The sequence below is a fragment of the Astatotilapia calliptera genome, chromosome 1 (genome assembly GCF_900246225.1).
Source record: "Astatotilapia calliptera chromosome 1, fAstCal1.2, whole genome shotgun sequence".
NCBI lineage: Eukaryota > Metazoa > Chordata > Actinopteri > Cichliformes > Cichlidae > Astatotilapia > Astatotilapia calliptera.
In genome coordinates, this window is record NC_039302.1 from 18886177 (window position 1) to 18907392 (window position 21216).

Below are 21216 nucleotides of genomic sequence, written 5' to 3' on the forward strand. Positions count from 1 at the left end.
GAGATTCATATCACATATGCAGCATCTGTGTGATGCTATCATGTCAACATGGATCAGAATCTGAAGCATGTTTTCAGCAGCTTGTTCAATCTATGCTATAATTTTAATAAACTGAAGGTGTATGTTTCTAAATCAAGGACACTGCCTCTCACCTACCTACTCCATGATGTGCTGGTCAGTCAAAGGCACATGTTCAGTAAGACAGATTACCCAAATGCACCACTGAATAACACAGGGAACCATTACCTGCTGTGGCTCTCTGTACAATTCCTCCATCTATTAGTACAAGTATACACACTGCAGTAGATGTGTAGGGTGTTAAGGGTGTACATCTTCTACAGAGAAAACGGCAGCATGAGAGGGGCACCTCAATTTCAACTTTATATTGCAATTTTATGTAGTGTAATATACACTACAATAGTCACTTCATAGTGTCATAGTTTCATAACTATGTTCTTGTGATCCGCGTGCTTTGTGGCCTAAACCTGAGAAGTCACAGCTTTTTAGGAGGACATACCATTTTTCAAGTCTTATGACTTTGGCTGGGGAGGTGGAAAAAGGACACAGCAGGACAAAGCCATCAACTGTTAAACTTTATTCAAGGTTGATCTGTAGTTGTACACTCGACTTCTAGCACACAATGTTACAACACTCCAGAAGAAGAGTACACAAACAGTACATTCTTGGTAATTTCATGAAGATAAAAAGACCGTTTAAGAACTTGACAAATATGGCAGATGGACAAAATTTCCACAAGTGACAAACAACCGTAGCAAAGGAAACCAAGCTTTGGCTGTCTCAATGTCAAAACCCGAGACATTCAAGTATAGTCCGAGAAACAGAGGTATATCCTTATAAATTAAAAAAGAAAACAAAAGGCCACACAGATTCATTCCTGACAGCACAACTTGTTTCATACATAAAAAAAACCCTCTCGATTCATTAAACTACAAGGCGGTAACTGAAATCACACCGTGCAAGTAAAACAGGCCTCACCCAGGTTAAGAAATGGTCGATTTCTAAGCATTAGTCTCATTATAATCATGGCAGACAACAACGTCATGATCACGTTTAACAAATCAAGGGAAGTTAAATTTTTACTATTGCAACGACTCATGATGTTTAAGCAAAGTGCATTTAAAAACTGATTAGCAAATGTAGATTAAAAAAGGAGAAAGCCTCTTTGCAATGCGAGCTCCCTCTTTTGTAAACAGTTTTTAAATAATTGCGACAGCACTTGGTGACTCCTACCAGATGTAAAAAGGTGACAAAAATGGGTCAAGTTCTGGGTGCTGGTGCATTTTCCTGCTAAATACTGTCTACTCTTAAACCCAAGTTGATTGAAGTGTATAAAACATCTGCTGTAGGACATCAAAGAGAACAGTATAGAAACTTGGAGCATAAATAAGATTTGTGATGCTGGCAGAACAATCTCATTGTGAAATGAACTGTAACAGTGGTTACAAGAAGAGCGTGAAAGACAGGAGGAAAAAAAACAAAACAAAAAAGATGGAAAAATAAGGAGGAAAAAAAAAAACCCAAAACAAGTCTGCATCTGATAAGACATGGCTTTGGCCTATTCCTCAGTACTCTTCATCCTCTGACTCCTCCTCTTCTGCAGTCTCCAGCCAGGTCAGCCACTGATTCACCTGCACCAGAACAACAATACAGCCACTGAAGTGTTTCATTTACAAATAGGCACAATGGTGTCAATGGAGGCAGTCCACACAAAGCCATACTTCAATGGCTGCACATTACCTGAAATAATGCTTTTCCTTTCCCTGGATACTCTTGGGTGAGATCTTCTTTCCATGAAAGGAAGGCTTCCTCTTCAATTATTTCCATGTCATAAAAGTTCACATAGTAGCGTAGCAGCATGCCTAATTGGAAAAAGGAAAATAAGTTAGCAACCAGCTTTATTTAAGGTTATGTTTTATTGTAACTGCACATGCATGCACGCACCTTTAGGGAACCTCTTGGCATTGCAGTGCACCTGCAGGGCATACAGTGCACTGACTTGCAGCTCAATGTGATCGTGAAGAAACTTTTGCAACACCGGCTTGAAAGAGAGCAGGAGCTGCTTCTCTTCCTCCAGCTGGTCCTTACTGGGCGATGCATGCTGCTCTTCATCATCGTCAGGGTTGCTCTCGTAAGCAATGTACTGCAAGAAACTGGAGGACCAGAAGACCAACACACGTTAAAGCACTTGACCGAAAACCACAAAAATACAGTGGCTGATGGCATGTGCTTGCTTCATCAATGCAGACCGAGTCACTATAAATACTGTCCACTGCTGTACCTGGTCATGAGAATGTTGACAAAGCCTCTGTCGGTGTGAAGTTTTGGAGAGATGTTGTCTTTGATCCACTTGTAGATTGACTGCGGAGAAGGATCCACTTTGATCTGCTTCAGCAGCTCCTTTTCCAGCTTCATCAGTGGGAACAAAAAGCTGAGGCCTTTACCCTCCAGAATCTCCAGCATCCGGTCCTTGTTCTGGTCAATTTCTATGGGAGCATAATTACTAGTCAGTAATGGGGAAGAAGAGAAAAAAAACCCAAAAAGAACCCACACACCAATTCTTCCTCCTAAAGAGAAAAGAAAACCAAATGACACTGAATTTAAAACCAGTGTGGCCAGTGTGTCCTTTCACCTACCAGGCAGCATCTTCTGCATGTTGACCTTGCTCTGCTGGAAAAGGTCAGTCAGCCACTCACGGTCTTTCAGTTTCACCAGTTGCTGCAGACAGAGCAGGAAGAGTGGGAAATGTGTGCCATTCTCCAGCTGATGGGCCAAGTCTGCAATGCTGACCAGATCAGCAATGATCGCTCGTGCTGCAAACTGAGCCAGGTACGACTTCACCAGTGGGATTTCTTCCTCAATCTTGGGACACTGGTCCAGAACACCCAGGAAGGCCTGTTTGAAAATGTGCGGCAGGCACAAGGTTAATATGGTGTATTTGATTACACTGTCAATTTAAAAAAACAAAAAAACAAAAAAACTTTAATGAAACTTGCCTGCAATATGTTGTCACCAGTGACGAGGCCCTCTGTGCAGAGGGTGTGAATCAGAGTGCTTGCATGTTCCTTATCTTCATCTGAACGATCGAGTGAGCAGACTATGATCTTGTTCAGCATCTCTGACAAGAAGTGTTTGGGGGCCTTCATCTCTTTCACAGCACTCACTGCATCGTTAACATTTTTGTTGTTTAGGTAATCTGTGAGTAGTGTCTCCTTTAAAGATGAGGGGGGAATAAATAAAAAATATCAGGCTATGAAGGCCCCATATATAACACATTACTTAGGAAGTCATGGGTAAAGCTTTGAACAAACTTACCGTCATTTTGCACAACTCTTCCTTTGTGGGAGGAGCCTTTTTGTTAGACTTTGCAGGTTTTTCCTGAATTGGAGGAGGATTGGCTTTAAGACCAAGCTGTAGGGCCACATAAAGAAAACTTAGCATGCATTTCCTGAAACTGCCCCATCAGCTCTGCTCACATGTTTTAAGTCCATTGTCTGTTACCTGTCCAACTGGAGAAGGCATCATTGTCTGTGGCGGCAGCTTTGGCACTTGGTTTTTATTCATAATGAAGGACTGTGCTGGCCTCAGACTGATCTGGAATGACGGAGTATTAATGCATCAGATTAACCACAATTTATTATCACATAATCATGTGCAACAATGACACTAACAAACCATCAATGTAAGCAGCTGTACCTCATCTGCATTGACTTTCCCCTTCTTGCTGAACCTTGGAGCCATATCCTTTGACTGCATCTGGACTGAGTGATTCTGTTTATGGTTGAAAACTGGTGAATTTCTCCCCTTTGAAAAGTTTAAAAACAGAATGAGTATTGCACTGACCATCTCAGATTAAAACAAACAGAGCTGAACTATAATGTACCTGGTTCGGTTTTATGAACGGCTTGCTTTCATTTTCATATGGCTGGTGTGACCCATTGCTGTTTCCACTGTGGCCATTAAAGAGTGGGCTGCTACGGTGACGACCCATGGTTGGTGAGTAGTGGTCCTGAATTACCCCTGGAGCACTGCCGCGGTGGCGACCCATGGTTGGGGAATAGTGGTCCTGAATTACCCCTGGGCCTGTGCCGATGCCACTTCCTACACAACATAAGACAGAGCCTTTAGAGACTGAAATCGCTGCATGAGTTACACTTCAAAGAAAGCAGCATGACTCTACATACCAGGCATTTGTCCAAACATGTCGGCCAGCCCACCAAGAGTCTCCCTATCATACTTGATCTTTCCTGGAAGGAAGGAGGAACTGTCCATGAAGAAGTCATTCCTTATTGAATCACTTGAAGGTGGAATAAAAACGCCCAAATCCTACAAAGCACAGAAAAAGTCAGGATCCAAGGATACACCGATTGTGGGCTACATTAGTCATCCAGTAAATCAGATCAATCCTCATCAGCCTGTGATAAACTGAAAGGATATGGTCAACTAACCTTTACTGCATCTTGACGAACTTGGGTAATAGTCTTTGGTCCATTGTCAACATAAGCTTTCCGAGGCACCCAGTTGTTGTGTCGCAGCTCCACCGTGTTCTGCAGCAGGAAGCGAATCCGTGCAGGCAGATCATTGCTGTTGGTTAAGGATTGCATGCGAGCAAAGTACTGGTCCATCAAAGACTGTAAGCGAGAGAAAGTAAAAATAATTAAAAAAAAAAAAGTTATTGAACAACCAAGGACTTCAAGACAAGACTCATCTTTTTCAGTTTAATTTCCACACACTCACCTTTGCCTTTTCATGATCAAGTTTAGGACCAACTGTTTTCATTATCTGACAGAGGCATTCCAAATCTTCACCAATATCCTTAAGTGGGACTCTCTTCTTCTTCTCCAACAGCTTAAAGAACAAAATAATTAAACAATTGTTAATTTCTTACACCACAGGAATGAAAACTGGATTTTTGATAAAACCATCCCATGTACTTGCGCTTTATTAGAACTTACTGTTTTAATGCACTTGTGGAGAATAGATTCATGGATGAGGTTGAGTTTGCCCAGTTCACCGATGAATTTGATGTTGCCCAGCATCTTGATCTTTGCAATTGCACGCTGTTCCTCCTCCTCAGAGGTGAGTGGGCTGTCATGTTTGTCGAAGTCTACAGTGGATTGAAGAAGAAAGAAGAAGAAGAAAAAAAAAAGTTTAAATAACAGCTCTCAAAAAAATCCTTGACCAAATTCCCATTTTGTAACAGTCCACAGTTACAAATGCAAGTTACTCACGGTCAACATTCCTGGCACGATTCTCAAACTCATCTTGAAGCTTAGAAATCAGAAGCCTTCGGAAGGTCTGCAAGACAGAAGTCATTCAAAATCCAGACAGAAGATACTCAACAGGAGTACAGAGTACATTTGAATGCTTAAAACTTACACTATTCTGCTTTTGTGTTGCCTGACTTTCTGTTGTTGGGGCTTCAAAGTTTGGTGCATCTTCTGCCAAGCGTAGACATAGTTGAGCGTACAACTGGCTATACTTGGGCTCTTCGAGGGCTTTGTCAACAATCTTGAGAAACACAAAAACGCATTAAGATCCCATTTTTAAATATTCTATGAATAGGAGAACAGCAGTTAGGAAAATACTCACCAACAAGATGATTCCTTTTAAGACAACTTTTGAATCTACACCCACATTGAGGAGCTCCAGGCATAGTTTGTCAAACTTCTCAGGAGTCAGCTTATTAAGTATGCTGAAGGCGAAAGAAACGTTTGTATTAAAAATCTTAAATGATAATACAGCACAAACAGCAGCCTTCAACATCCATATTAAAATGACATTTAAACAATACAAATTACAGTTTACGTAAAATAAGTACAAATCCGTTTAAAGGGAAACGTACCCTCTCACTTTTCTGAAGATTGCATCATTTTGCCCTTTCTCGTTGGAGGAGCTGGCATCTCGTCTAGTGCTTCGAGAAGGTACCCATCTCTGAACGCTAGAACCTGGGGTTTTCCCCAGGAACTCGCTATAATCAACAAAGACAGCAAAGGTTATCAGGGAAATGGTCTTGTCTTGCTGATATTTAGCCCGGATTTGGTTACACAGACAACATAGTTAAGAGTCTCACTTTTAGCCAGGAATGACAAATATTGTGCTCCTACTTGAAGTTTGCGTGACTTATTATAGAACAAGTTATGGTACAAGTCAGACCGCTTCAATTCACATGCTGCTGGTTCAGTGTTGCCAGTGTCATAACGTTCACACTGGCAACACTGAACCAACTTGTAAAACTGCTGTGACAGAAGGCTTTGAAATTCCAAGATTAGGACTTTATTTAGATTCTTTAACCTAAACAAAAGGAAGCTACTGTCCTACCAGGGTACTGAGTCATATCCTTACATTTTTAGCCATTTTCTTTTCAGCTTCACTAAACCAACTGCAATTTGTTTCAACATGAATATGGCAGTGAAAGTTACACTCTGTTCAACTGTTTTAGTAACATTAGAGGGAAGCTACTGGAGTTTCTTGTAAACAATGATCTATTTCTACAAGTAGTTTAAACCAGCCTCAACTGGTCTTCTCCCTGCCAGTTCTGCTCCCCACCCCCCACACTTCAGGAGGCAAACAACACACTGAATCAGGCTGGGTTCAACTGAGCCACAGTCACCACCACCTGCTATGATTGTTTCTCGCTTAAGTAACTGCAAACAAATCATGTTTATTCAGATTGTCTTATCTACAAAAAAGCAAAAGAAAAGCCCACACATCCAGTTATTGCATATTTTTGACAATTTCACCATGTGATAGTACACAGCTACAAAGTGCAGACAAAAGACTGCAAAGTTCAGCATAGTACTGATAAACCACAGCTGAACAACCATCCTGGAACACCCAGTTTTGTAGTTAGATTACAAGGGCTCGATTCTGTCACATATAATACTTGCATTTTACTCATGTTGTTACACATGAAAAGACCTAAAGCATGAAGTCTAACCAGACAGTCATACTTTACTCAGGTTTATGCGTTTTTGAAGTTGATCACTAGTAGGTTACAGCAGTTGGCAGTTTGATAATTTGTGTTCTCAGTTCATTTTCACTGTCAGTGCACATTTCAATTTAGCATTTGTTTAGAAGTTGTCAACTGTGTGTTCTTTTTTCCCTTTTTTAAATATTAGTTTAGGGTCACTTTTGAAAAAAAGACAATATAACAATTGGGGAGTATTTGTCAAGGGTAAGATGTCAGACTGATGACTGACACGTCCATTTATGAAATTTCAGTTTTGAGTATAACAGGTGAAACACTAATTGTGATTCTTGTAAACATCTGTATGTGGATGATGTGATGACTAATGTGTTACATGTATAATAAAGTTTAAAAAAAAAAACAACAATCACCTGTTGCCGACAGTTTTGGGATAGTGCTGAGGTGCACCCCCACCTCCTCCCCCTACACTGTGATACAAAAAGAGGAAAAATGTTTTTTAACTTAACATTTTGGGAACTATGTGAGAGGTGCTTGGGTGTAAATGGAGCCAGACATGGTGGAGTAATGTTGAATACCTGAAACGAGAAGGACCTCCTGGTGCGACGACACTCTCCACTTTGGCGGCTTGACAAAGAATATCTGAAAAGAATTGAGTCCTGGGAGTGGGGGGGGGGCAAAGAGCTACCTGGAAGTCAAGACACAGCAGCATATTAGCCAAGACCTAACGTGTATGTGTATGACACCTAACGTGTCATACACAAACAAGGCCACAGTAGCACATCTGACTGTTATGAAGACACATGCAAACACAAGACAATAATACCCAACGTACTCTTTCGCTTTTGGTTTCCGTTTAGTACGTTTCAGGGAACTTGCGAAGGTACATCAACGCTAACACGTGTCCCCTTACCAGTAATGTGGAAGCAGAGCATGCTAGCGTTGCGTAACTGGAACATTTCCTAGCACAACAAGCTACTGAGAAGTCAACGCCCGGTTTTCCATTATCTATGTTTATTCAAATTACCTTTTGAAACTAGAATATTGCATGGAGATCTATAAATCAGCTAGAATAAACGTAATCCGAATAACAATTGGCATCGTCACAGGAAACGCTTTGTGAAAGTAGGACAAATCTATAATTTTAACTCCACCGACAGCGGATAAAAACATATTTGTTAGTACACGTTTAGTTACCCGTTTTCTAGCATTCCCCACGAATGTTTGAGATTCCACCGCTACCAAAAACCCCAGCACGCTGGTAAAGAGTCTTTTGTTTAACCAAAACTCATGTTTAATATGTCAACCAAACTGTCACGAACTTATACATTTTTTAATAATTAGAAAATTCTTCACCCTAGTCAAGCTGGAAAATCCTAACAGTGGGATTGATGAGGCCTTTGTTTAGAAACCGGATGTCCACGCACCGACATTTTGGTTTTGTTCTGTAGGCCGCCGGTAAGCTATGAGCTAACAAGCTGTAAACAACTCAAAGCCTTCAGTCTGGCCATAAACCCCATACCTCACAACTTATTCGATGCTGACCAGGCGAATCAACGCCAAAGAAGACATATCTAACTTGATATTTTGCCGCCGCCCCAAATTCTTATCCACCATCACCAACTAAAGCGAACTTTCTAGTAGACCGGCTAACCTTAGCCAGGCCAAACAAAAAAAAAACCCCGCAAGATCTTACCTTTACAAAAGGAACGTCAGCTTAATTGTTTTCTTGTCAACCAAGAGATAAAAAATAAAATCAAGAAAGAAACGAGAGCTCAAAATTAGTTTTTAACCTATAAGGGTTATGCAATGTCGCCCTCAAGAACACGACGGCTTGGCTCTGTTAGCTACTTGCTACGGCGAAGGAAAGAGCGACGACTGTATAGGTACGTCATATGAACTCTGCTATTTGAATGGGATGGCTCTGACGTCATCACCCACGCCCTGCCGACGGTCACATGTTGCGTTTCGCAATTCAGTTTCACCCCACCCGCTAGGCAGGTTTGTTTTTCTTTTCAACGTCGGGAGACATACAAGAAAAAAATATGACCACTATTTAAGAATCACGTCAGGCCACATCACTCACTTTTTCTCGTGTTAGGGACTACTTTCTGTCACAGAGTAGAAAAGCTTCAAACCAAGCACAAACTAAAAGAATTACGCAAGCGGTCGAACCTTTTGTCTCATTAAGTAACCATCATGAGGTACAGTAAGTAAATAAACCTTTGCTATCAAATGCATTTGGCTCTGGTTTATCTGCTAGGTTTTTATTTACATATTATTTCATCTGCCTTTTTCCAATCTTTTCAATCTTCGTTTAAAATTATGAAATAATGTGGTGACATTTCAGACTTTAATAAAATTGAGTTAACTGACCTTAATATGACATTGATTTGTATTTCTATTTTGCCTTTTGATTTTATATTTTAATTCATTCAGTGGTTTAAAGTGGATACAAATATTAATATTATATTATCAAAACTAACCTTTTTTAAATTGTACTGGTTCATACATTTGACATGTTAGATTTTCCACTTCACTCTTTTGACTGCTTAATTACATATGTTTTCATTGAACATCTCACATTTCCCAGCCATATTTATAAGATGATGTTTTGCTTGTATCCACTCTATATATTTTTTTGTTATTCTGAATAGGTGGAGATTGGCATGTATAAGGAAAGAGATGTCAATGAAGGCTAGATGTATTGTAACTTTACTCATGGAACTACACTAACTCCATTAGTGAAACTTAAATCTAGGGCTCTCTTTTCCAAACACACAGTCAGCCACAGAAGTTGCTGGGTTTTCAGTCTTTTTACTCAAAATGTTGCAGGAAAAAGATTAATTCAATTTTTATATATAACACCAAATCAAAACAACAGTTGCCTCAAGGCATTTTATATTGTAAGATAAAGACTCAATAATACGGAGAAAACAGAGAAAACCCCAACAATCAGATGACCCCCTATGAGCAAGTGCTTTGGTGTCAGTGGGAAGGAAAAACTCCCTTTTAACAGCAAGAAACCTCTGGCAGAACCAGGCTCAGGGAGGGGCAGTCATCTGCTGCGACTGGTTGGTGGTGAGGGGAAAAAGACAGAGCAAAGACATTTATTAATGCGTGTTCTGATACTTTCCAATCAGCCATATTGATACCCAAGTGCAACTAGCCAGAGATGTTTAAATCTGTTACGATTAAAACATTTATATTTAGTGGTTTAAAACTCTGCCAAATCACACATAACAAAGCTACCTGCTATGGCAAGAGAGCAGCTGCAAGTAGCCCAATATCTCCACAGGTACTGGATATAAAGTATTTGTATGAAGTTGCCACAGATATGAATACTTTTGAGAGGATTTTCAGTGAATTCCAGTGATTTTCAGTTTGCTGAGCATGCCAAAGTTAAAACACTCATCAAATATATCCCTAAAATTTGATGTGGCTATTCTAAAAGAAGAATCATATTGTTTCAGCAGTCACTAGACTTCCCCTGAAGCATACTGGCACAAAATAACATCCTCTTCTCTCTCTGTTCATCTCTTCAGAACAGCATTTGTACAGACAAACTCTTTTTTTCTGGCAGTGTATTAACAAAGATCTCTCACTTTGTCTGCTCAGTATTTCTTGACAACTTTGTTAGCTAATGGACGCGAAGGTCTGGAGTGTGATGTTAATAAGAAGTTATGTGGATTGTTTGTATGATATTGCCTCACTGGCCTAGCTAGATGAGTCACTTCCTCCACGTACCAGTAAATGACTACAGAGCAAGACTGTACAGGTAACGCCCCTTTGTGCTCAGATTAATCTGTGCTTCCCATTGTACACAATAAGGGCAGTTCTAATCTTTCCTGGTATGATGATGGAATCAGTTCCGATAAGAAAAAAATATAATGAAAAGTAAGTGTTTTCCTAGAACTCACAGGTTTTTCCTTTAAGGAGCTTTAATGTACAGACAGTTTAGATCTATGTTTAACCAGCTGAAAGTGTGAACCAGTGCTTTTTTGCTGACTTGCAATTAGACTTGCACATCCAGACTGTCAGGAAAATTTTGTTTTTTTAAATACATGTTTGGCTATTGAATTTTAAAAAATAGTCACAGTGAGGAAGAAACCCTGGTGATTAGAGTGCAAAAAGTTTAACGTGTTTATGAGCAGTTTGTGTAATGAGGGATGTTTCCTTTCTTTGACTAATTAAAAACACGAGGGGATACGTAGTTTCTCACATTACAAATGGCAAAATAAAAAGTAGGAAATGATAATGTTGAACTATTTCCCGATATAGATGCAGCTGAAAAAAAGTTGATCTTAATTTGGGATTATTTAGCAGCCAGTTTGCAAATGGGTTGTTTATTCAACTGTACCGTATGTAAATGTAATCACAGAGTGACATTTATCAGATCTGTTGTTGCAGGCATTTGTAGTGACACACACTGATTAATCCCATCGCTTGTGAAGATGTGTGTTTCACCATGTTTATTTTATCATTTGTCATAATAGTCAAGGAAGCTTTAAAGTTCTTTCTGTGCCTGTAATCATGTGCTTCTTCACCTCCGAGGGGCATCAATCATTCATCAAAAGCAAATTGAAACCAGTTGTCTCACAGTAAACACAGTAAACAGTTAATTAAGCCCAGTGTGCCAATAAGGTGAGAAAAGGCTGGTCCAGTTCCAGTCTGAGCTGGCTTGAAGTTAGTTATCACTGCACCAAAAATATGTAGAATACCAACTTTATCGGGCACATTCATTTATGTTGTAAGTATTCAGTATGACTATTCCTAATTAAGAGCGAGAAAATATATAAATAAGTTACTAACAAAAAAACAGACATAAAAGTTGATGAAGCTTACCCCCTACATTTAACCGATCTATAACTACATAGGGGCAGTGTGCATTTCTGAGACTCAGGGGTAATTGCAGGATTACTTAGTCCTAAACTGTGTCATGCCTTTAGGTTGGCAGGAAACTCACTGTTAACAGAGCCAGTTATTTCAAATTATAAGGTGAGATATTATTACTTATTATTGAAAATGTTGGTGTTGACAAACAACAATATAAATTTGAATTACATAGTAGATGGGTCTGCTTTTCTGTTAGGAGAACTCCAGAACAGCTGCTGAGTGGATCAGGGAGATGATATTGCTTATTACTCCAAATTTCAGTAAACTCCAATTTGTTTACTAAATCTAATTTAAAATAATATTGATAATATATATGATATTTTTTTTATAATACATTTTTAATTTATAATTTAAAATCTAATTTGATCAAATAATTTCAAATTCATATTTTCTTTTTACACATTAATGAAAAAAAATTCAACCTTGAACATCAATCAGCTCCTCTGGAGTGACACCTCACAGTGACTGTACATGCTTCGAAGTTCCTTTGAGTGAAACCTCTTTTTAACTCGACTGAGCGGCAGTTTTAATTATGGACATGAACAAAAACAGATGTGTCCTCATTGTGTCAATACGTCCCAAACTCTGCCCCAAAGTACATTGAACTGACTCATGCTCATAGATCTACTGTCAGGTCGAAAATAACTTGAGCCAGAACAGGAATCTAGTTCTGTGGAAAACTAAGTCGACTCTTGCTGCTTCCGTAGGAATCAACGGGGTAAATAGCAGCTGGGTGCTGATAATTAAATAACCTTGATTAACTGATTAGCAAGTGTTACCACCTCTATTAAAGCAGAAGTTTTAGCAGTTTGCTTTTCTTTTCTTTTCTAGTTCAGATGTGTGTTAACACAATACCACTGTCTTCCCAGAAGGGAACATTGCAACAAATTCAGCCCAGGGTCATGGTGCAATGTTCAGAGAAACTGCAGAAAACCCAAGAGCTACATCTCAGAGTCTATTAGAAACTATCATTATCACTATTAGAAAAAGACTGAACAAGAATGGTTTGTTTGTAATGGTTACCTGGAGAAAGTCTCTGCTCTCTAAACCTGGCAGCACAGCTGAAATTTGCAAAGCTGCATCTAAACAAACTGCAAGACTGCTGGAACGATGTCCTTTGAACAGATGACACAAATGTGAAGACTTTTGATTATAATACAAAAAATGTTCTTTGCTGAAAACCAAACACAACATATCTGCACAAGCACGGTGGTGGAGGGGGGATGATTTTGGGTTGTTTTGGAGCCTCTGGACCTAGGCACCTGACACTTAGTTGACCATGAAGTAAAGTAATTAAGTGATTAAATGTGAAAAAACTAAAGCTTGGCTGAAACTGGATCATGCAGCAGGACAATGATCCCAAACACAAGCAAATCTAAAATCTAATGGCTGAAAAAGAGAACGATCAAAGTGCTGCAATGACCCAGTCAACGCCCGGACCTCACCTCGATTTCGACTCGATTGAAATGCTGTGATGGGAGCTTAAGAGGATCTTTAAGGGAAACAAATGCCTGCAAACCTCAGTGAACCAAAGGAATGCGAAGTAGAGTAGGCCAAAATTCCTCTACAATGATGTGAGAGACGGATAAAGACTTACAGAAAATCATTCAAGCTCTTGCTGTTAAAGGTGGTTCTACAACCTGTTGCGCTATTAACATGTTTAGTTATAAAGGACACCCGCATTTAGACTTATTCATGAGCATAATATCCAGAAGTCTGCGGATGTGTTTCATAGTTTTTCCTAACAAGCTGTTGACAGTTAAACGTCTTCATGATTAACATGCTGAGTCACATGCTTCTCCTCTCGGTGGAAATGCTCTTTCTCTTTCCTCCTTGTAAAAAGATTTTTGACGTTAGTTTTAATTCAAAATTCACAGTTAAAAAAATAATCCTACACATACAAACGAATAGTTCACTCTAACATGTGCTCCAGCTAGACATTAAATCTGAGCCAAACTGTGTCCATCGCTCTCCTTTTAAATCCTGTTTGATAAATTTTATCCAGATCAGTCACTCTGAATAAAACAGCAGCTTTGCGCTCAGGAAACAAACAACATTTGCTTATCTTGTGCAGAATATTACGTTACGACGTTAGGTTATACCGAGCAGCAGCTGCCCATGTTAAACTGTGACTATTGCCAGATAAGATGACATGGCCTGACATTCAACAGCGAATTACAAGAAATCTCTCTCATGGTTTAAAACGAGAGAAACTGTTTTCATTCAAAGCTCGAACATTATTACAAGAAGGACATTATGAATTTCATTTTAACCATCACAGGGGACTTGAAACCACAGGGAGAGACTTATTAAAGATAATTGAAGCTGTCCCTCAGAAAAACATGCATGACAGTGTGTCTCCATTTTTCCCACCTAAGATGAGAAAATAATTTATGAAGGACTGCAAGATCTGAATATATGACTCATGAAAACTTGCAGCTGATTTACACTTAATGCTCGATACATTATGAAGCCAGTAGATGGCGCAACAGAGGTTTGTAGAAATCTTTCTATTGTTCAAACAGAAGGCATCAGTCGTGCTCATTGCACTGAGTGCAAACTGACCGACTTAAAATTTCTCGTGAGAATTAAAATGGAGTTTATTTTTATTTTTATAGAAAATGTAAAAAGGTTTATTTATTATTTCTATGATTCAGTTTCAATAATACTGCAGAATGCAAACAGAGAAATTATTGAAAACCCCCAAATCAAAATCATCTTATGGTACTTGTTGAGGACCTACCTTAGTTTTTAAATCTTTTACTAAATGACTAACAGTAAACGTAAAAGAAGTCTTACAAACATGCTGATATTGGCCTGTGATGTACCAAACAGCTCAGGTTTTGACCTTAACATCATCATAGCCTGTTGTTTAGGACTCGCAGTAGAAGGTTCCTGAAGGTCAAACACCTGAATATGTGTTGTTCTTTAGAAGAAACACTGACAAGTTGAAATGAAGACTGATTCCTTGTGTAATTTTTAATGTAAATGCATGTTCATACTTAGATTCAATGTAATCAGAAATATCCCAAAAAGTTTCCTGTAGTAAAGTACTACACACATTTTGAATGACAAAAACATTATATATATTTAAGTATTACTCACAGGAACCCTCAGATGAGCAATAATTGGATGTCGAGAAGTCTACTGATATGGGGCTGCATGTATGTACTACAAAGATCTGGACCTTAAATACATGCCATAACCCTTTTTGTCTCCTTGCATCGTCTACTTTTACTGTCACTATTAAACATGATTAACACATAATCTTAAAAAAGATGTCATGTAGCCTATTTCTTTTTGAAGAAAATATATGTTATGATTATTTTAAGCTGGACCTGCAGTAGTTGCAAAGGTTTTAGTAGCTAGTAGTGCCATGGAGAATATTTATTAAAATGCATTATATACATTATGATAGGTTTATAATGCTTGGAAATTAACTGGGAGACAGGAAAAAAACACCCCTATATATGCTGACATGTCTGTGAATGTGTCCAGCTGCTTTAAGATGTAAATTTGCATTTATTCAGATTTCCTTGCCTTTTATGTTTAACACGTTCTTCCCTCTGAATCTTGGACAAAGTGCATTTTTGGTCATAAGCCATTCCAGGGACACACAAACGCTTCAGGAGTGCGAGCTTTATACCTGCAGTGGCAGATGGGTCAACAAGTTTAGAAACCGTCCATTAAGGAATCGAGACAGCAGGGGAAAAATAATCCTCTTTGGAATGCAAATTAAATTGACTGAAGTCTCAGCATACAGAACATGACTCACATTAGGAACAACCATAGTTTGGCTGAATTATTCATACACACCGACCTTTTAAACCCTGCACCCGTACAGCAGCACATAGGTGGTGTCATAAACTTGTAGCACTTCCCCAGCTTGCACCGCCGCCTCTTGCTGCTTTGATTTTTCCAGGACTTGTCTCTTATATTACGAGAGATTTCCCTTGCTTTCTTATTATCTAAATGTCTCTTTAATTTTCCTTGTGGGGTACATGACAGATATGGTGTGTGGCCTGAGATAAAACTGCAGTTGAACATACAGGACTTTAATATTCTGGGCACACACTGCATGAATATGCTGAGGTAGAGCAGTGGTGGCTGTCCTGTGCGCCAAATTGTGTTGGGCTTGAGGGACTGTCTGAGTCATCACTGACAGGCCCAGTCTCTGATTCCAGCTCTGCTTCTGTGCAGGCAGGGCTCTACCTGGGGCTCTGAAGGTATTATCAGGAGAAGAATACGTTCCCAAGAGACAAGTTAAAGTGTTTTCTCTGTAATGAGCCAAAAGTGGAGAAGGAAAAAATATTCAATATCTAATTTTTGGGCCGCAAGAGCAGTTTTATATAGTGAAAACATCTATGAGTAGTAGCATGATTGTGGAGGAAGGCATGATTGCCAGGTTGGTCCTCCAGGGGTCGAAATAGAAACAGACCTATTTCAGTAGGCTACTGGAGCATTTCTGCTTCAATATTCTTTTTACTGAAAGAATTATTTGTCTACTAATTTAGTTTATGTCCAAATAACTGCAAAAGTAATGACATTCAAATTAACTGTAGAGTGACCAATTTCTTCAAAGCCACATTTAATTGTTCTGAGAACATGAAGTACTACTGTGTGAGATGATTTTTGTTTCATACACTTTGAAATTTTCATGTGCCTGTTTTGATTAATTTTTTGTACATATTTATGAAAATACACAGAAGAGTCACAACAAACCAGCCTTTCTCCCTGAAGCATGGAGTCTACTGAACTCGCTGAAATGAAGAACCTCTGTTGGAGGATGTCTTAACCATAAAGGTGAAATTGAGGTTTATTTATATTCCCCAAATAACAACAGTCCCCTCAAGGTATATTATAGTGTAAGGGAAATACCCTACAGTATTATGGAGAAAACCACAACAATCCAACATCGCCCTATGAGGAAGCACTTTGTGAAAGTGGGAAGGAAAAACTTCCTTTTATCCTTTTAACAGGAAGAAACCTCTGGCAGACATAGGCTAGGGGAGGGGCAGCTATCTGCTCTACATGTTGGGTGGTCTTTTTAATTCTATAGTGTTTAATCCAGTTGTCACCCTTCTCTCTTTGTCACAATTTTCGACAGAGCTTTTCCCCATACATCACAAACAGTTCTAAGAAATCCAGAAAAACATAGCCATAGTGTTTTTTTCTTCCCTGCCACTGATCAGCTCCTCATTCAGCATGTTAGTATTGCCATTGTCTCGATTTTGCCTTGATGAAATTAGCATTTATCTCAAAACACCAGCCTATTATAGAAGTACAGGATCAGAGAAATCAATGTACCCTTGCATTATATTTGTTTTTTTATGCTGTCAGTTTTTGCCTTTTTTAAAAAGAGATAGTCCCTTCAAGTAAAACAACAGCCTAGTGAAAAGACTCAAATACATTGTTATGTACAAAACCATAGCGCTCTAATAAGAGGTCCATGGAGACTGTAAGGACCATAGTTCGTCTTTAACCTCCTGGCGTCCACATATGTGGACATGACATTTTGGGTTATTTAGACCAAAATACTTAATTTTACTCTAAAAGCACCTGATATCCACTTACGATGACATTATACTGCTACTGTTCTATTGAAATTTTAAACAAATATCCATATGTGGCTCTCATTTTTCTTAGAAACAAAAATCAGGTCAAAAAAAAATCTGGCAATTCTTTGTTTTTACATTCGTTGGGTCCCAATATGCCCGAATATCAAAGAGAAATTAAAAATGCCTGCCATGGAAGAGTTCTGGTCTTAGGAGGTTAGAGTGGGCCATGTTACCTTTTAGCATGTCAGTTTAATCCAAACACAGTACTCAATTTAGCCATAATCTCACCAAACTGTGGGATCAAAAAAAAAAAAAAAAAAAAGGATATAAATAGATGAATAGATACATGCTTCATTCATTCCCTCAGGGAAAATCGGGCATCATGTAGCTCACGAGCATGATAAAGATTGTTAAAATATCATAAAAACCGTAACTGTTCTTAAACTGGTGCATTAGGAGCTACAGGAACATGCTGCCTCTTGGAGAAATTAAATTTAAAAGTGAAAACATTTTAAAAGATGTGGACACAGTTGTTCGATTAAAAAAAAGATTTAATTTTCCTGAGATATGGCTAAAAGCCTTTTCTTCTTAACACATGTTGCAGTACTACTTTAGTTGGTCACACCATAAGTATTTCTTATCGCATTATCTTATGTCAACTAGCAAAGAGTGAGTTTATCTAGCTTGATTGAGACAGTCTGCAATTATAACTTACACTGGTTGTCATAAGTGTGGCTGTGTCACGTTACTTTTAAATGGTTGTAACATCAACTACATGTGGAGGCTGTGGCCGTGCAGTGATAATTGAGCTGGCTCAGCATATAAGTGAAGCTATGTGGGCTCCTGTGGTGTAGTGGTATAACACATCTGTCATGTCTGAGATAACAGAAGCACCACAGGGTTTCAATCCAGTGTAGCTTAACAAAGCTCTCTTGCTAAGTGATAGTAGGAGCAGTAAGGGCTGTCGCGGTACATGTGCCACAGACATCCATAGCGGCATCAGTTCAACTCCAAGCAATAACCCTGTCCACAGCCACAACGTCAGCCAGCACAGCCAGGCAGAGCAGCTGCAGCTGTGTTGGAAAATGTGCCTTTTGAGAGGAGGAATGAGCGGTAAATGTGTAATGTGTCTCATAATGTGTCCTTTCTGTAGGAAGGATGGACTGGATTAACAAAAGAATTGTTTCTATGGATCAGTGACTGAACAAAGTATTGCAAAGGGACACAAAAGTTAATGTAAGGCAACACAAAACAATTTTGGAAAAAAAATCATCCTTCAGGGACTTTATATAAACAGAACATGAGGTTTGTTGTGTTAATCTGGGAGGTAATTTTGGCTTTCTAATATGCAGTTTAGAGCAGACAGGAAGGGGAGAGATGAGAAATGATTCCTAGCCAGACTCAATGGGAGTACATAGACAGCCCATCAAACCCCGTGTCCATCAAATCGCTAACCTCTGATACAGAGAAGCTTCATGCACAGAATAACTAATTCCCCAGATTGTCCGTGTGAGAGAGCTTGCATATATTGAGTAGGATGGATACCAGCTGTCATAAACACACTACCTGTGACCTTGTCTGGACAGTGTCCTTACCCATCAAGCCATCTTGCAGCCAGAAGGTGGCTGGCTACTCATTCCCAAAATAGTAGGTGACAATGCACTATATAAAGAAGTGAGGCATCACTGTGGTTGGGCTTAGAAAAATAGAGGAGGTGTTTCTTCTCCAGCGTGAAATCATTCAGTATAATATACTGTCTGCCTTGGGTGAAGCCGTTCTGTAAGGGCAAAGAACTAATGTACTGGGCAGCAGAGAAATGTCTTCCTTCAACAGCCAAACAAGTAATAAAGTCATTTATCAAAATCACAGTGTGGCAGCGAGCACTAAAACTCAATGCCTGAGTCTGAGGCCGAAAAAGGGCGAGCAATAGATGTTTATTAGCTATCAGTGAAAGCTTTCTGCTGCTTTCATTGAGAGGTTCAGGGCATATGGAGACATATGGAGTTCTAGTTAAGGGTCTGCTATATATTTTAGTGACATGACCTGTTTCTCGCAAATTTAATGTGGACTACTATTTTTGAGTTAGTGTGCAGGACAAAATCTCATATAAAGCAAAGCTACCGTTCAGTGTTTTTGAAAACTGTACTTAAGAGACGACTAACTGTGGCATGCATAGCTTTAAAAAAATTCATTTTTTTGTGGGAGGGGGTGTGGGCAGAGAAAGCCATAGAAAGCCAAACTATAGAAGAGCCGCTGTTGTTACTAGCTGGGGAAAATAATATGTCAGGTATTCAGAACATGAAAAAAGGACATAGTAATAAGGATGAATAGATTTAAAAATACATCAAGCAATGTCGTGCAGCAAAGGTTACGTACTCTTGAAGAAAGAAAATTCAGAGTGCTTAATGAAAAGAAAGGGAAAAAAACTGCCTTGTTAGCGGTGTCATTTTCACACTTGCATCCTTGAACCCCCCCATTGACTCCACTAAATAAATTCATAAATAAAAAAAACTGAAGGTTTTACTTAGACAGCAAGGAACTCATGAGTTGAACCTCTCCTAACAAGTAAATAAGAACATGAGACTTTTTTTGTACTCTTAGTGAGTCAGAATCACCTTTTTCTGCTCCTCCTGCCTGAAAGAAGACAGCTTTTCTGTTTATCAGCCAAGGTTTTCTCTTTCCCGCTTTGTTTGCAGAGTAGGAAGGCAGTGCACAACAGATGAATGTGTTGCATGTTTTGTCATATAAATATTGATTAGCTGTATTGGCATTTATTTTGCTTTCCTGGGACTAAATATAGAACTGCTAAAAAAGCGCTGAGATATCAGGCAGCTGAGGAGATCAGACCATCCCTCAATCACTTACCTTCTTTTGTTGGGTGACCCTTTCATCAAATTGCTGAATATTCATGATCTACACAGTGCATGTTGTGATTATCAACACTGCTGATGGTGGTTTATTTTTCCTTTTCAGATCACTTATGTTTATGATTTTTTTTTTCTGAATTAACTCTGAATGACTAGATTATTCCCACTACCCGCCCGCTTTCTTCTTGCAGGTTGACATGTATTGGTACTGATAGCTAACTCCCACGTGGAACAGGCTTTAGTTTTGTTCTTGGAGTGCATTACACATGTTGACAGATGTCTTCCCGCATAGAATCAGACAGAGATAGATCTCAGCAGAGCGGAGTGACAGGGTGAGGACTCGGCTGAGCGACTGAGAGACAGGCTGAGGTAACGTGACCAGGCCCGAGATCGTCTGCTCGGCACTCGTACGGCTGAGCTGAGCTGCTGCCTGTTTGTCTCTTTATCTCTGTGTCCTGCTACTCAAATCTGCTCTGGGAAATACTAAAGTCTTGTCTGCAGTTTCAGTCTGTCATCAGGGATCACAGCTATTGTACTTTGGGCTAAAATTTACCTGCATCTGCAGTGATTTCTCAGAGCTCATCCGGAGCATATTAACAACACAAAGGGAAATGCTATGTGGGGTACGTGCCACACTCCGAAAAATACCCAACCTGCCTTACAGCTTCAACTGCTAAAAATCTAATAGTGATGCAATGGTTCTCAGTCTGTTTTATCTACCATAACCCTGCAGCCTGAATCAGAGGAGCTACAGATTTCTTTGAATGGATCGAAAACTGGTAGTTATAAAATTAGTCCTTAAATATAACAATACTAGTACAACACATACAACTCATTCTGTTAAATGTTTCTCTTATAGTGACATTTTCTTTGTTTCTGTATTTGTTGTTATTCTTCTTATTGAAACAAATTACCTGAAAGTAACTGTTTCTATAGTAAGTTTCTAAAT

General features: G+C 39.1%; 1 protein-coding gene across 1 annotated transcript; it reads right to left on the reverse strand.

The window, feature by feature from the left end:
• Positions 1 to 580: 580 nt before the first annotated feature.
• eif4g2a (eukaryotic translation initiation factor 4, gamma 2a) lies at positions 581 to 7634 on the reverse strand. Its single transcript, XM_026167858.1, has 20 exons — positions 7525 to 7634; positions 7360 to 7416; positions 5864 to 5989; positions 5611 to 5713; positions 5398 to 5529; positions 5250 to 5316; positions 4974 to 5125; positions 4756 to 4866; positions 4467 to 4649; positions 4203 to 4344; positions 3902 to 4119; positions 3715 to 3822; positions 3520 to 3612; positions 3334 to 3429; positions 3015 to 3230; positions 2655 to 2913; positions 2300 to 2504; positions 1963 to 2171; positions 1759 to 1880; positions 581 to 1649 (listed from the first exon to the last, which is right to left on the reverse strand). Exons 7-20 carry the CDS (start codon positions 5055 to 5057, stop codon positions 1584 to 1586), a joined length of 2112 nt encoding a protein of 703 aa, XP_026023643.1. The 5' UTR covers positions 5058 to 5125; positions 5250 to 5316; positions 5398 to 5529; positions 5611 to 5713; positions 5864 to 5989; positions 7360 to 7416; positions 7525 to 7634; the 3' UTR covers positions 581 to 1583.
• Between the last annotated feature and the right edge of the window lie 13582 nt (positions 7635 to 21216).

Bases quoted from the DNA above. Each gene is read 5' to 3' on its own strand.
- eif4g2a (XM_026167858.1), bottom strand. From the start codon at position 5,057: ATGCTGGGCAACATCAAATTCATCGGTGAACTGGGCAAACTCAACCTC. The intron at 3,613-3,714 runs GTACAGCTGCTT...CCGTCATTCCAG, and splicing joins GGAAAGTCAATGCAGATGAG to ATCAGTCTGAGGCCAGCACA. The intron at 2,505-2,654 runs GTAGGTGAAAGG...ATGCTCCCATAG, and splicing joins CATGCAGAAGATGCTGCCTG to AAATTGACCAGAACAAGGAC.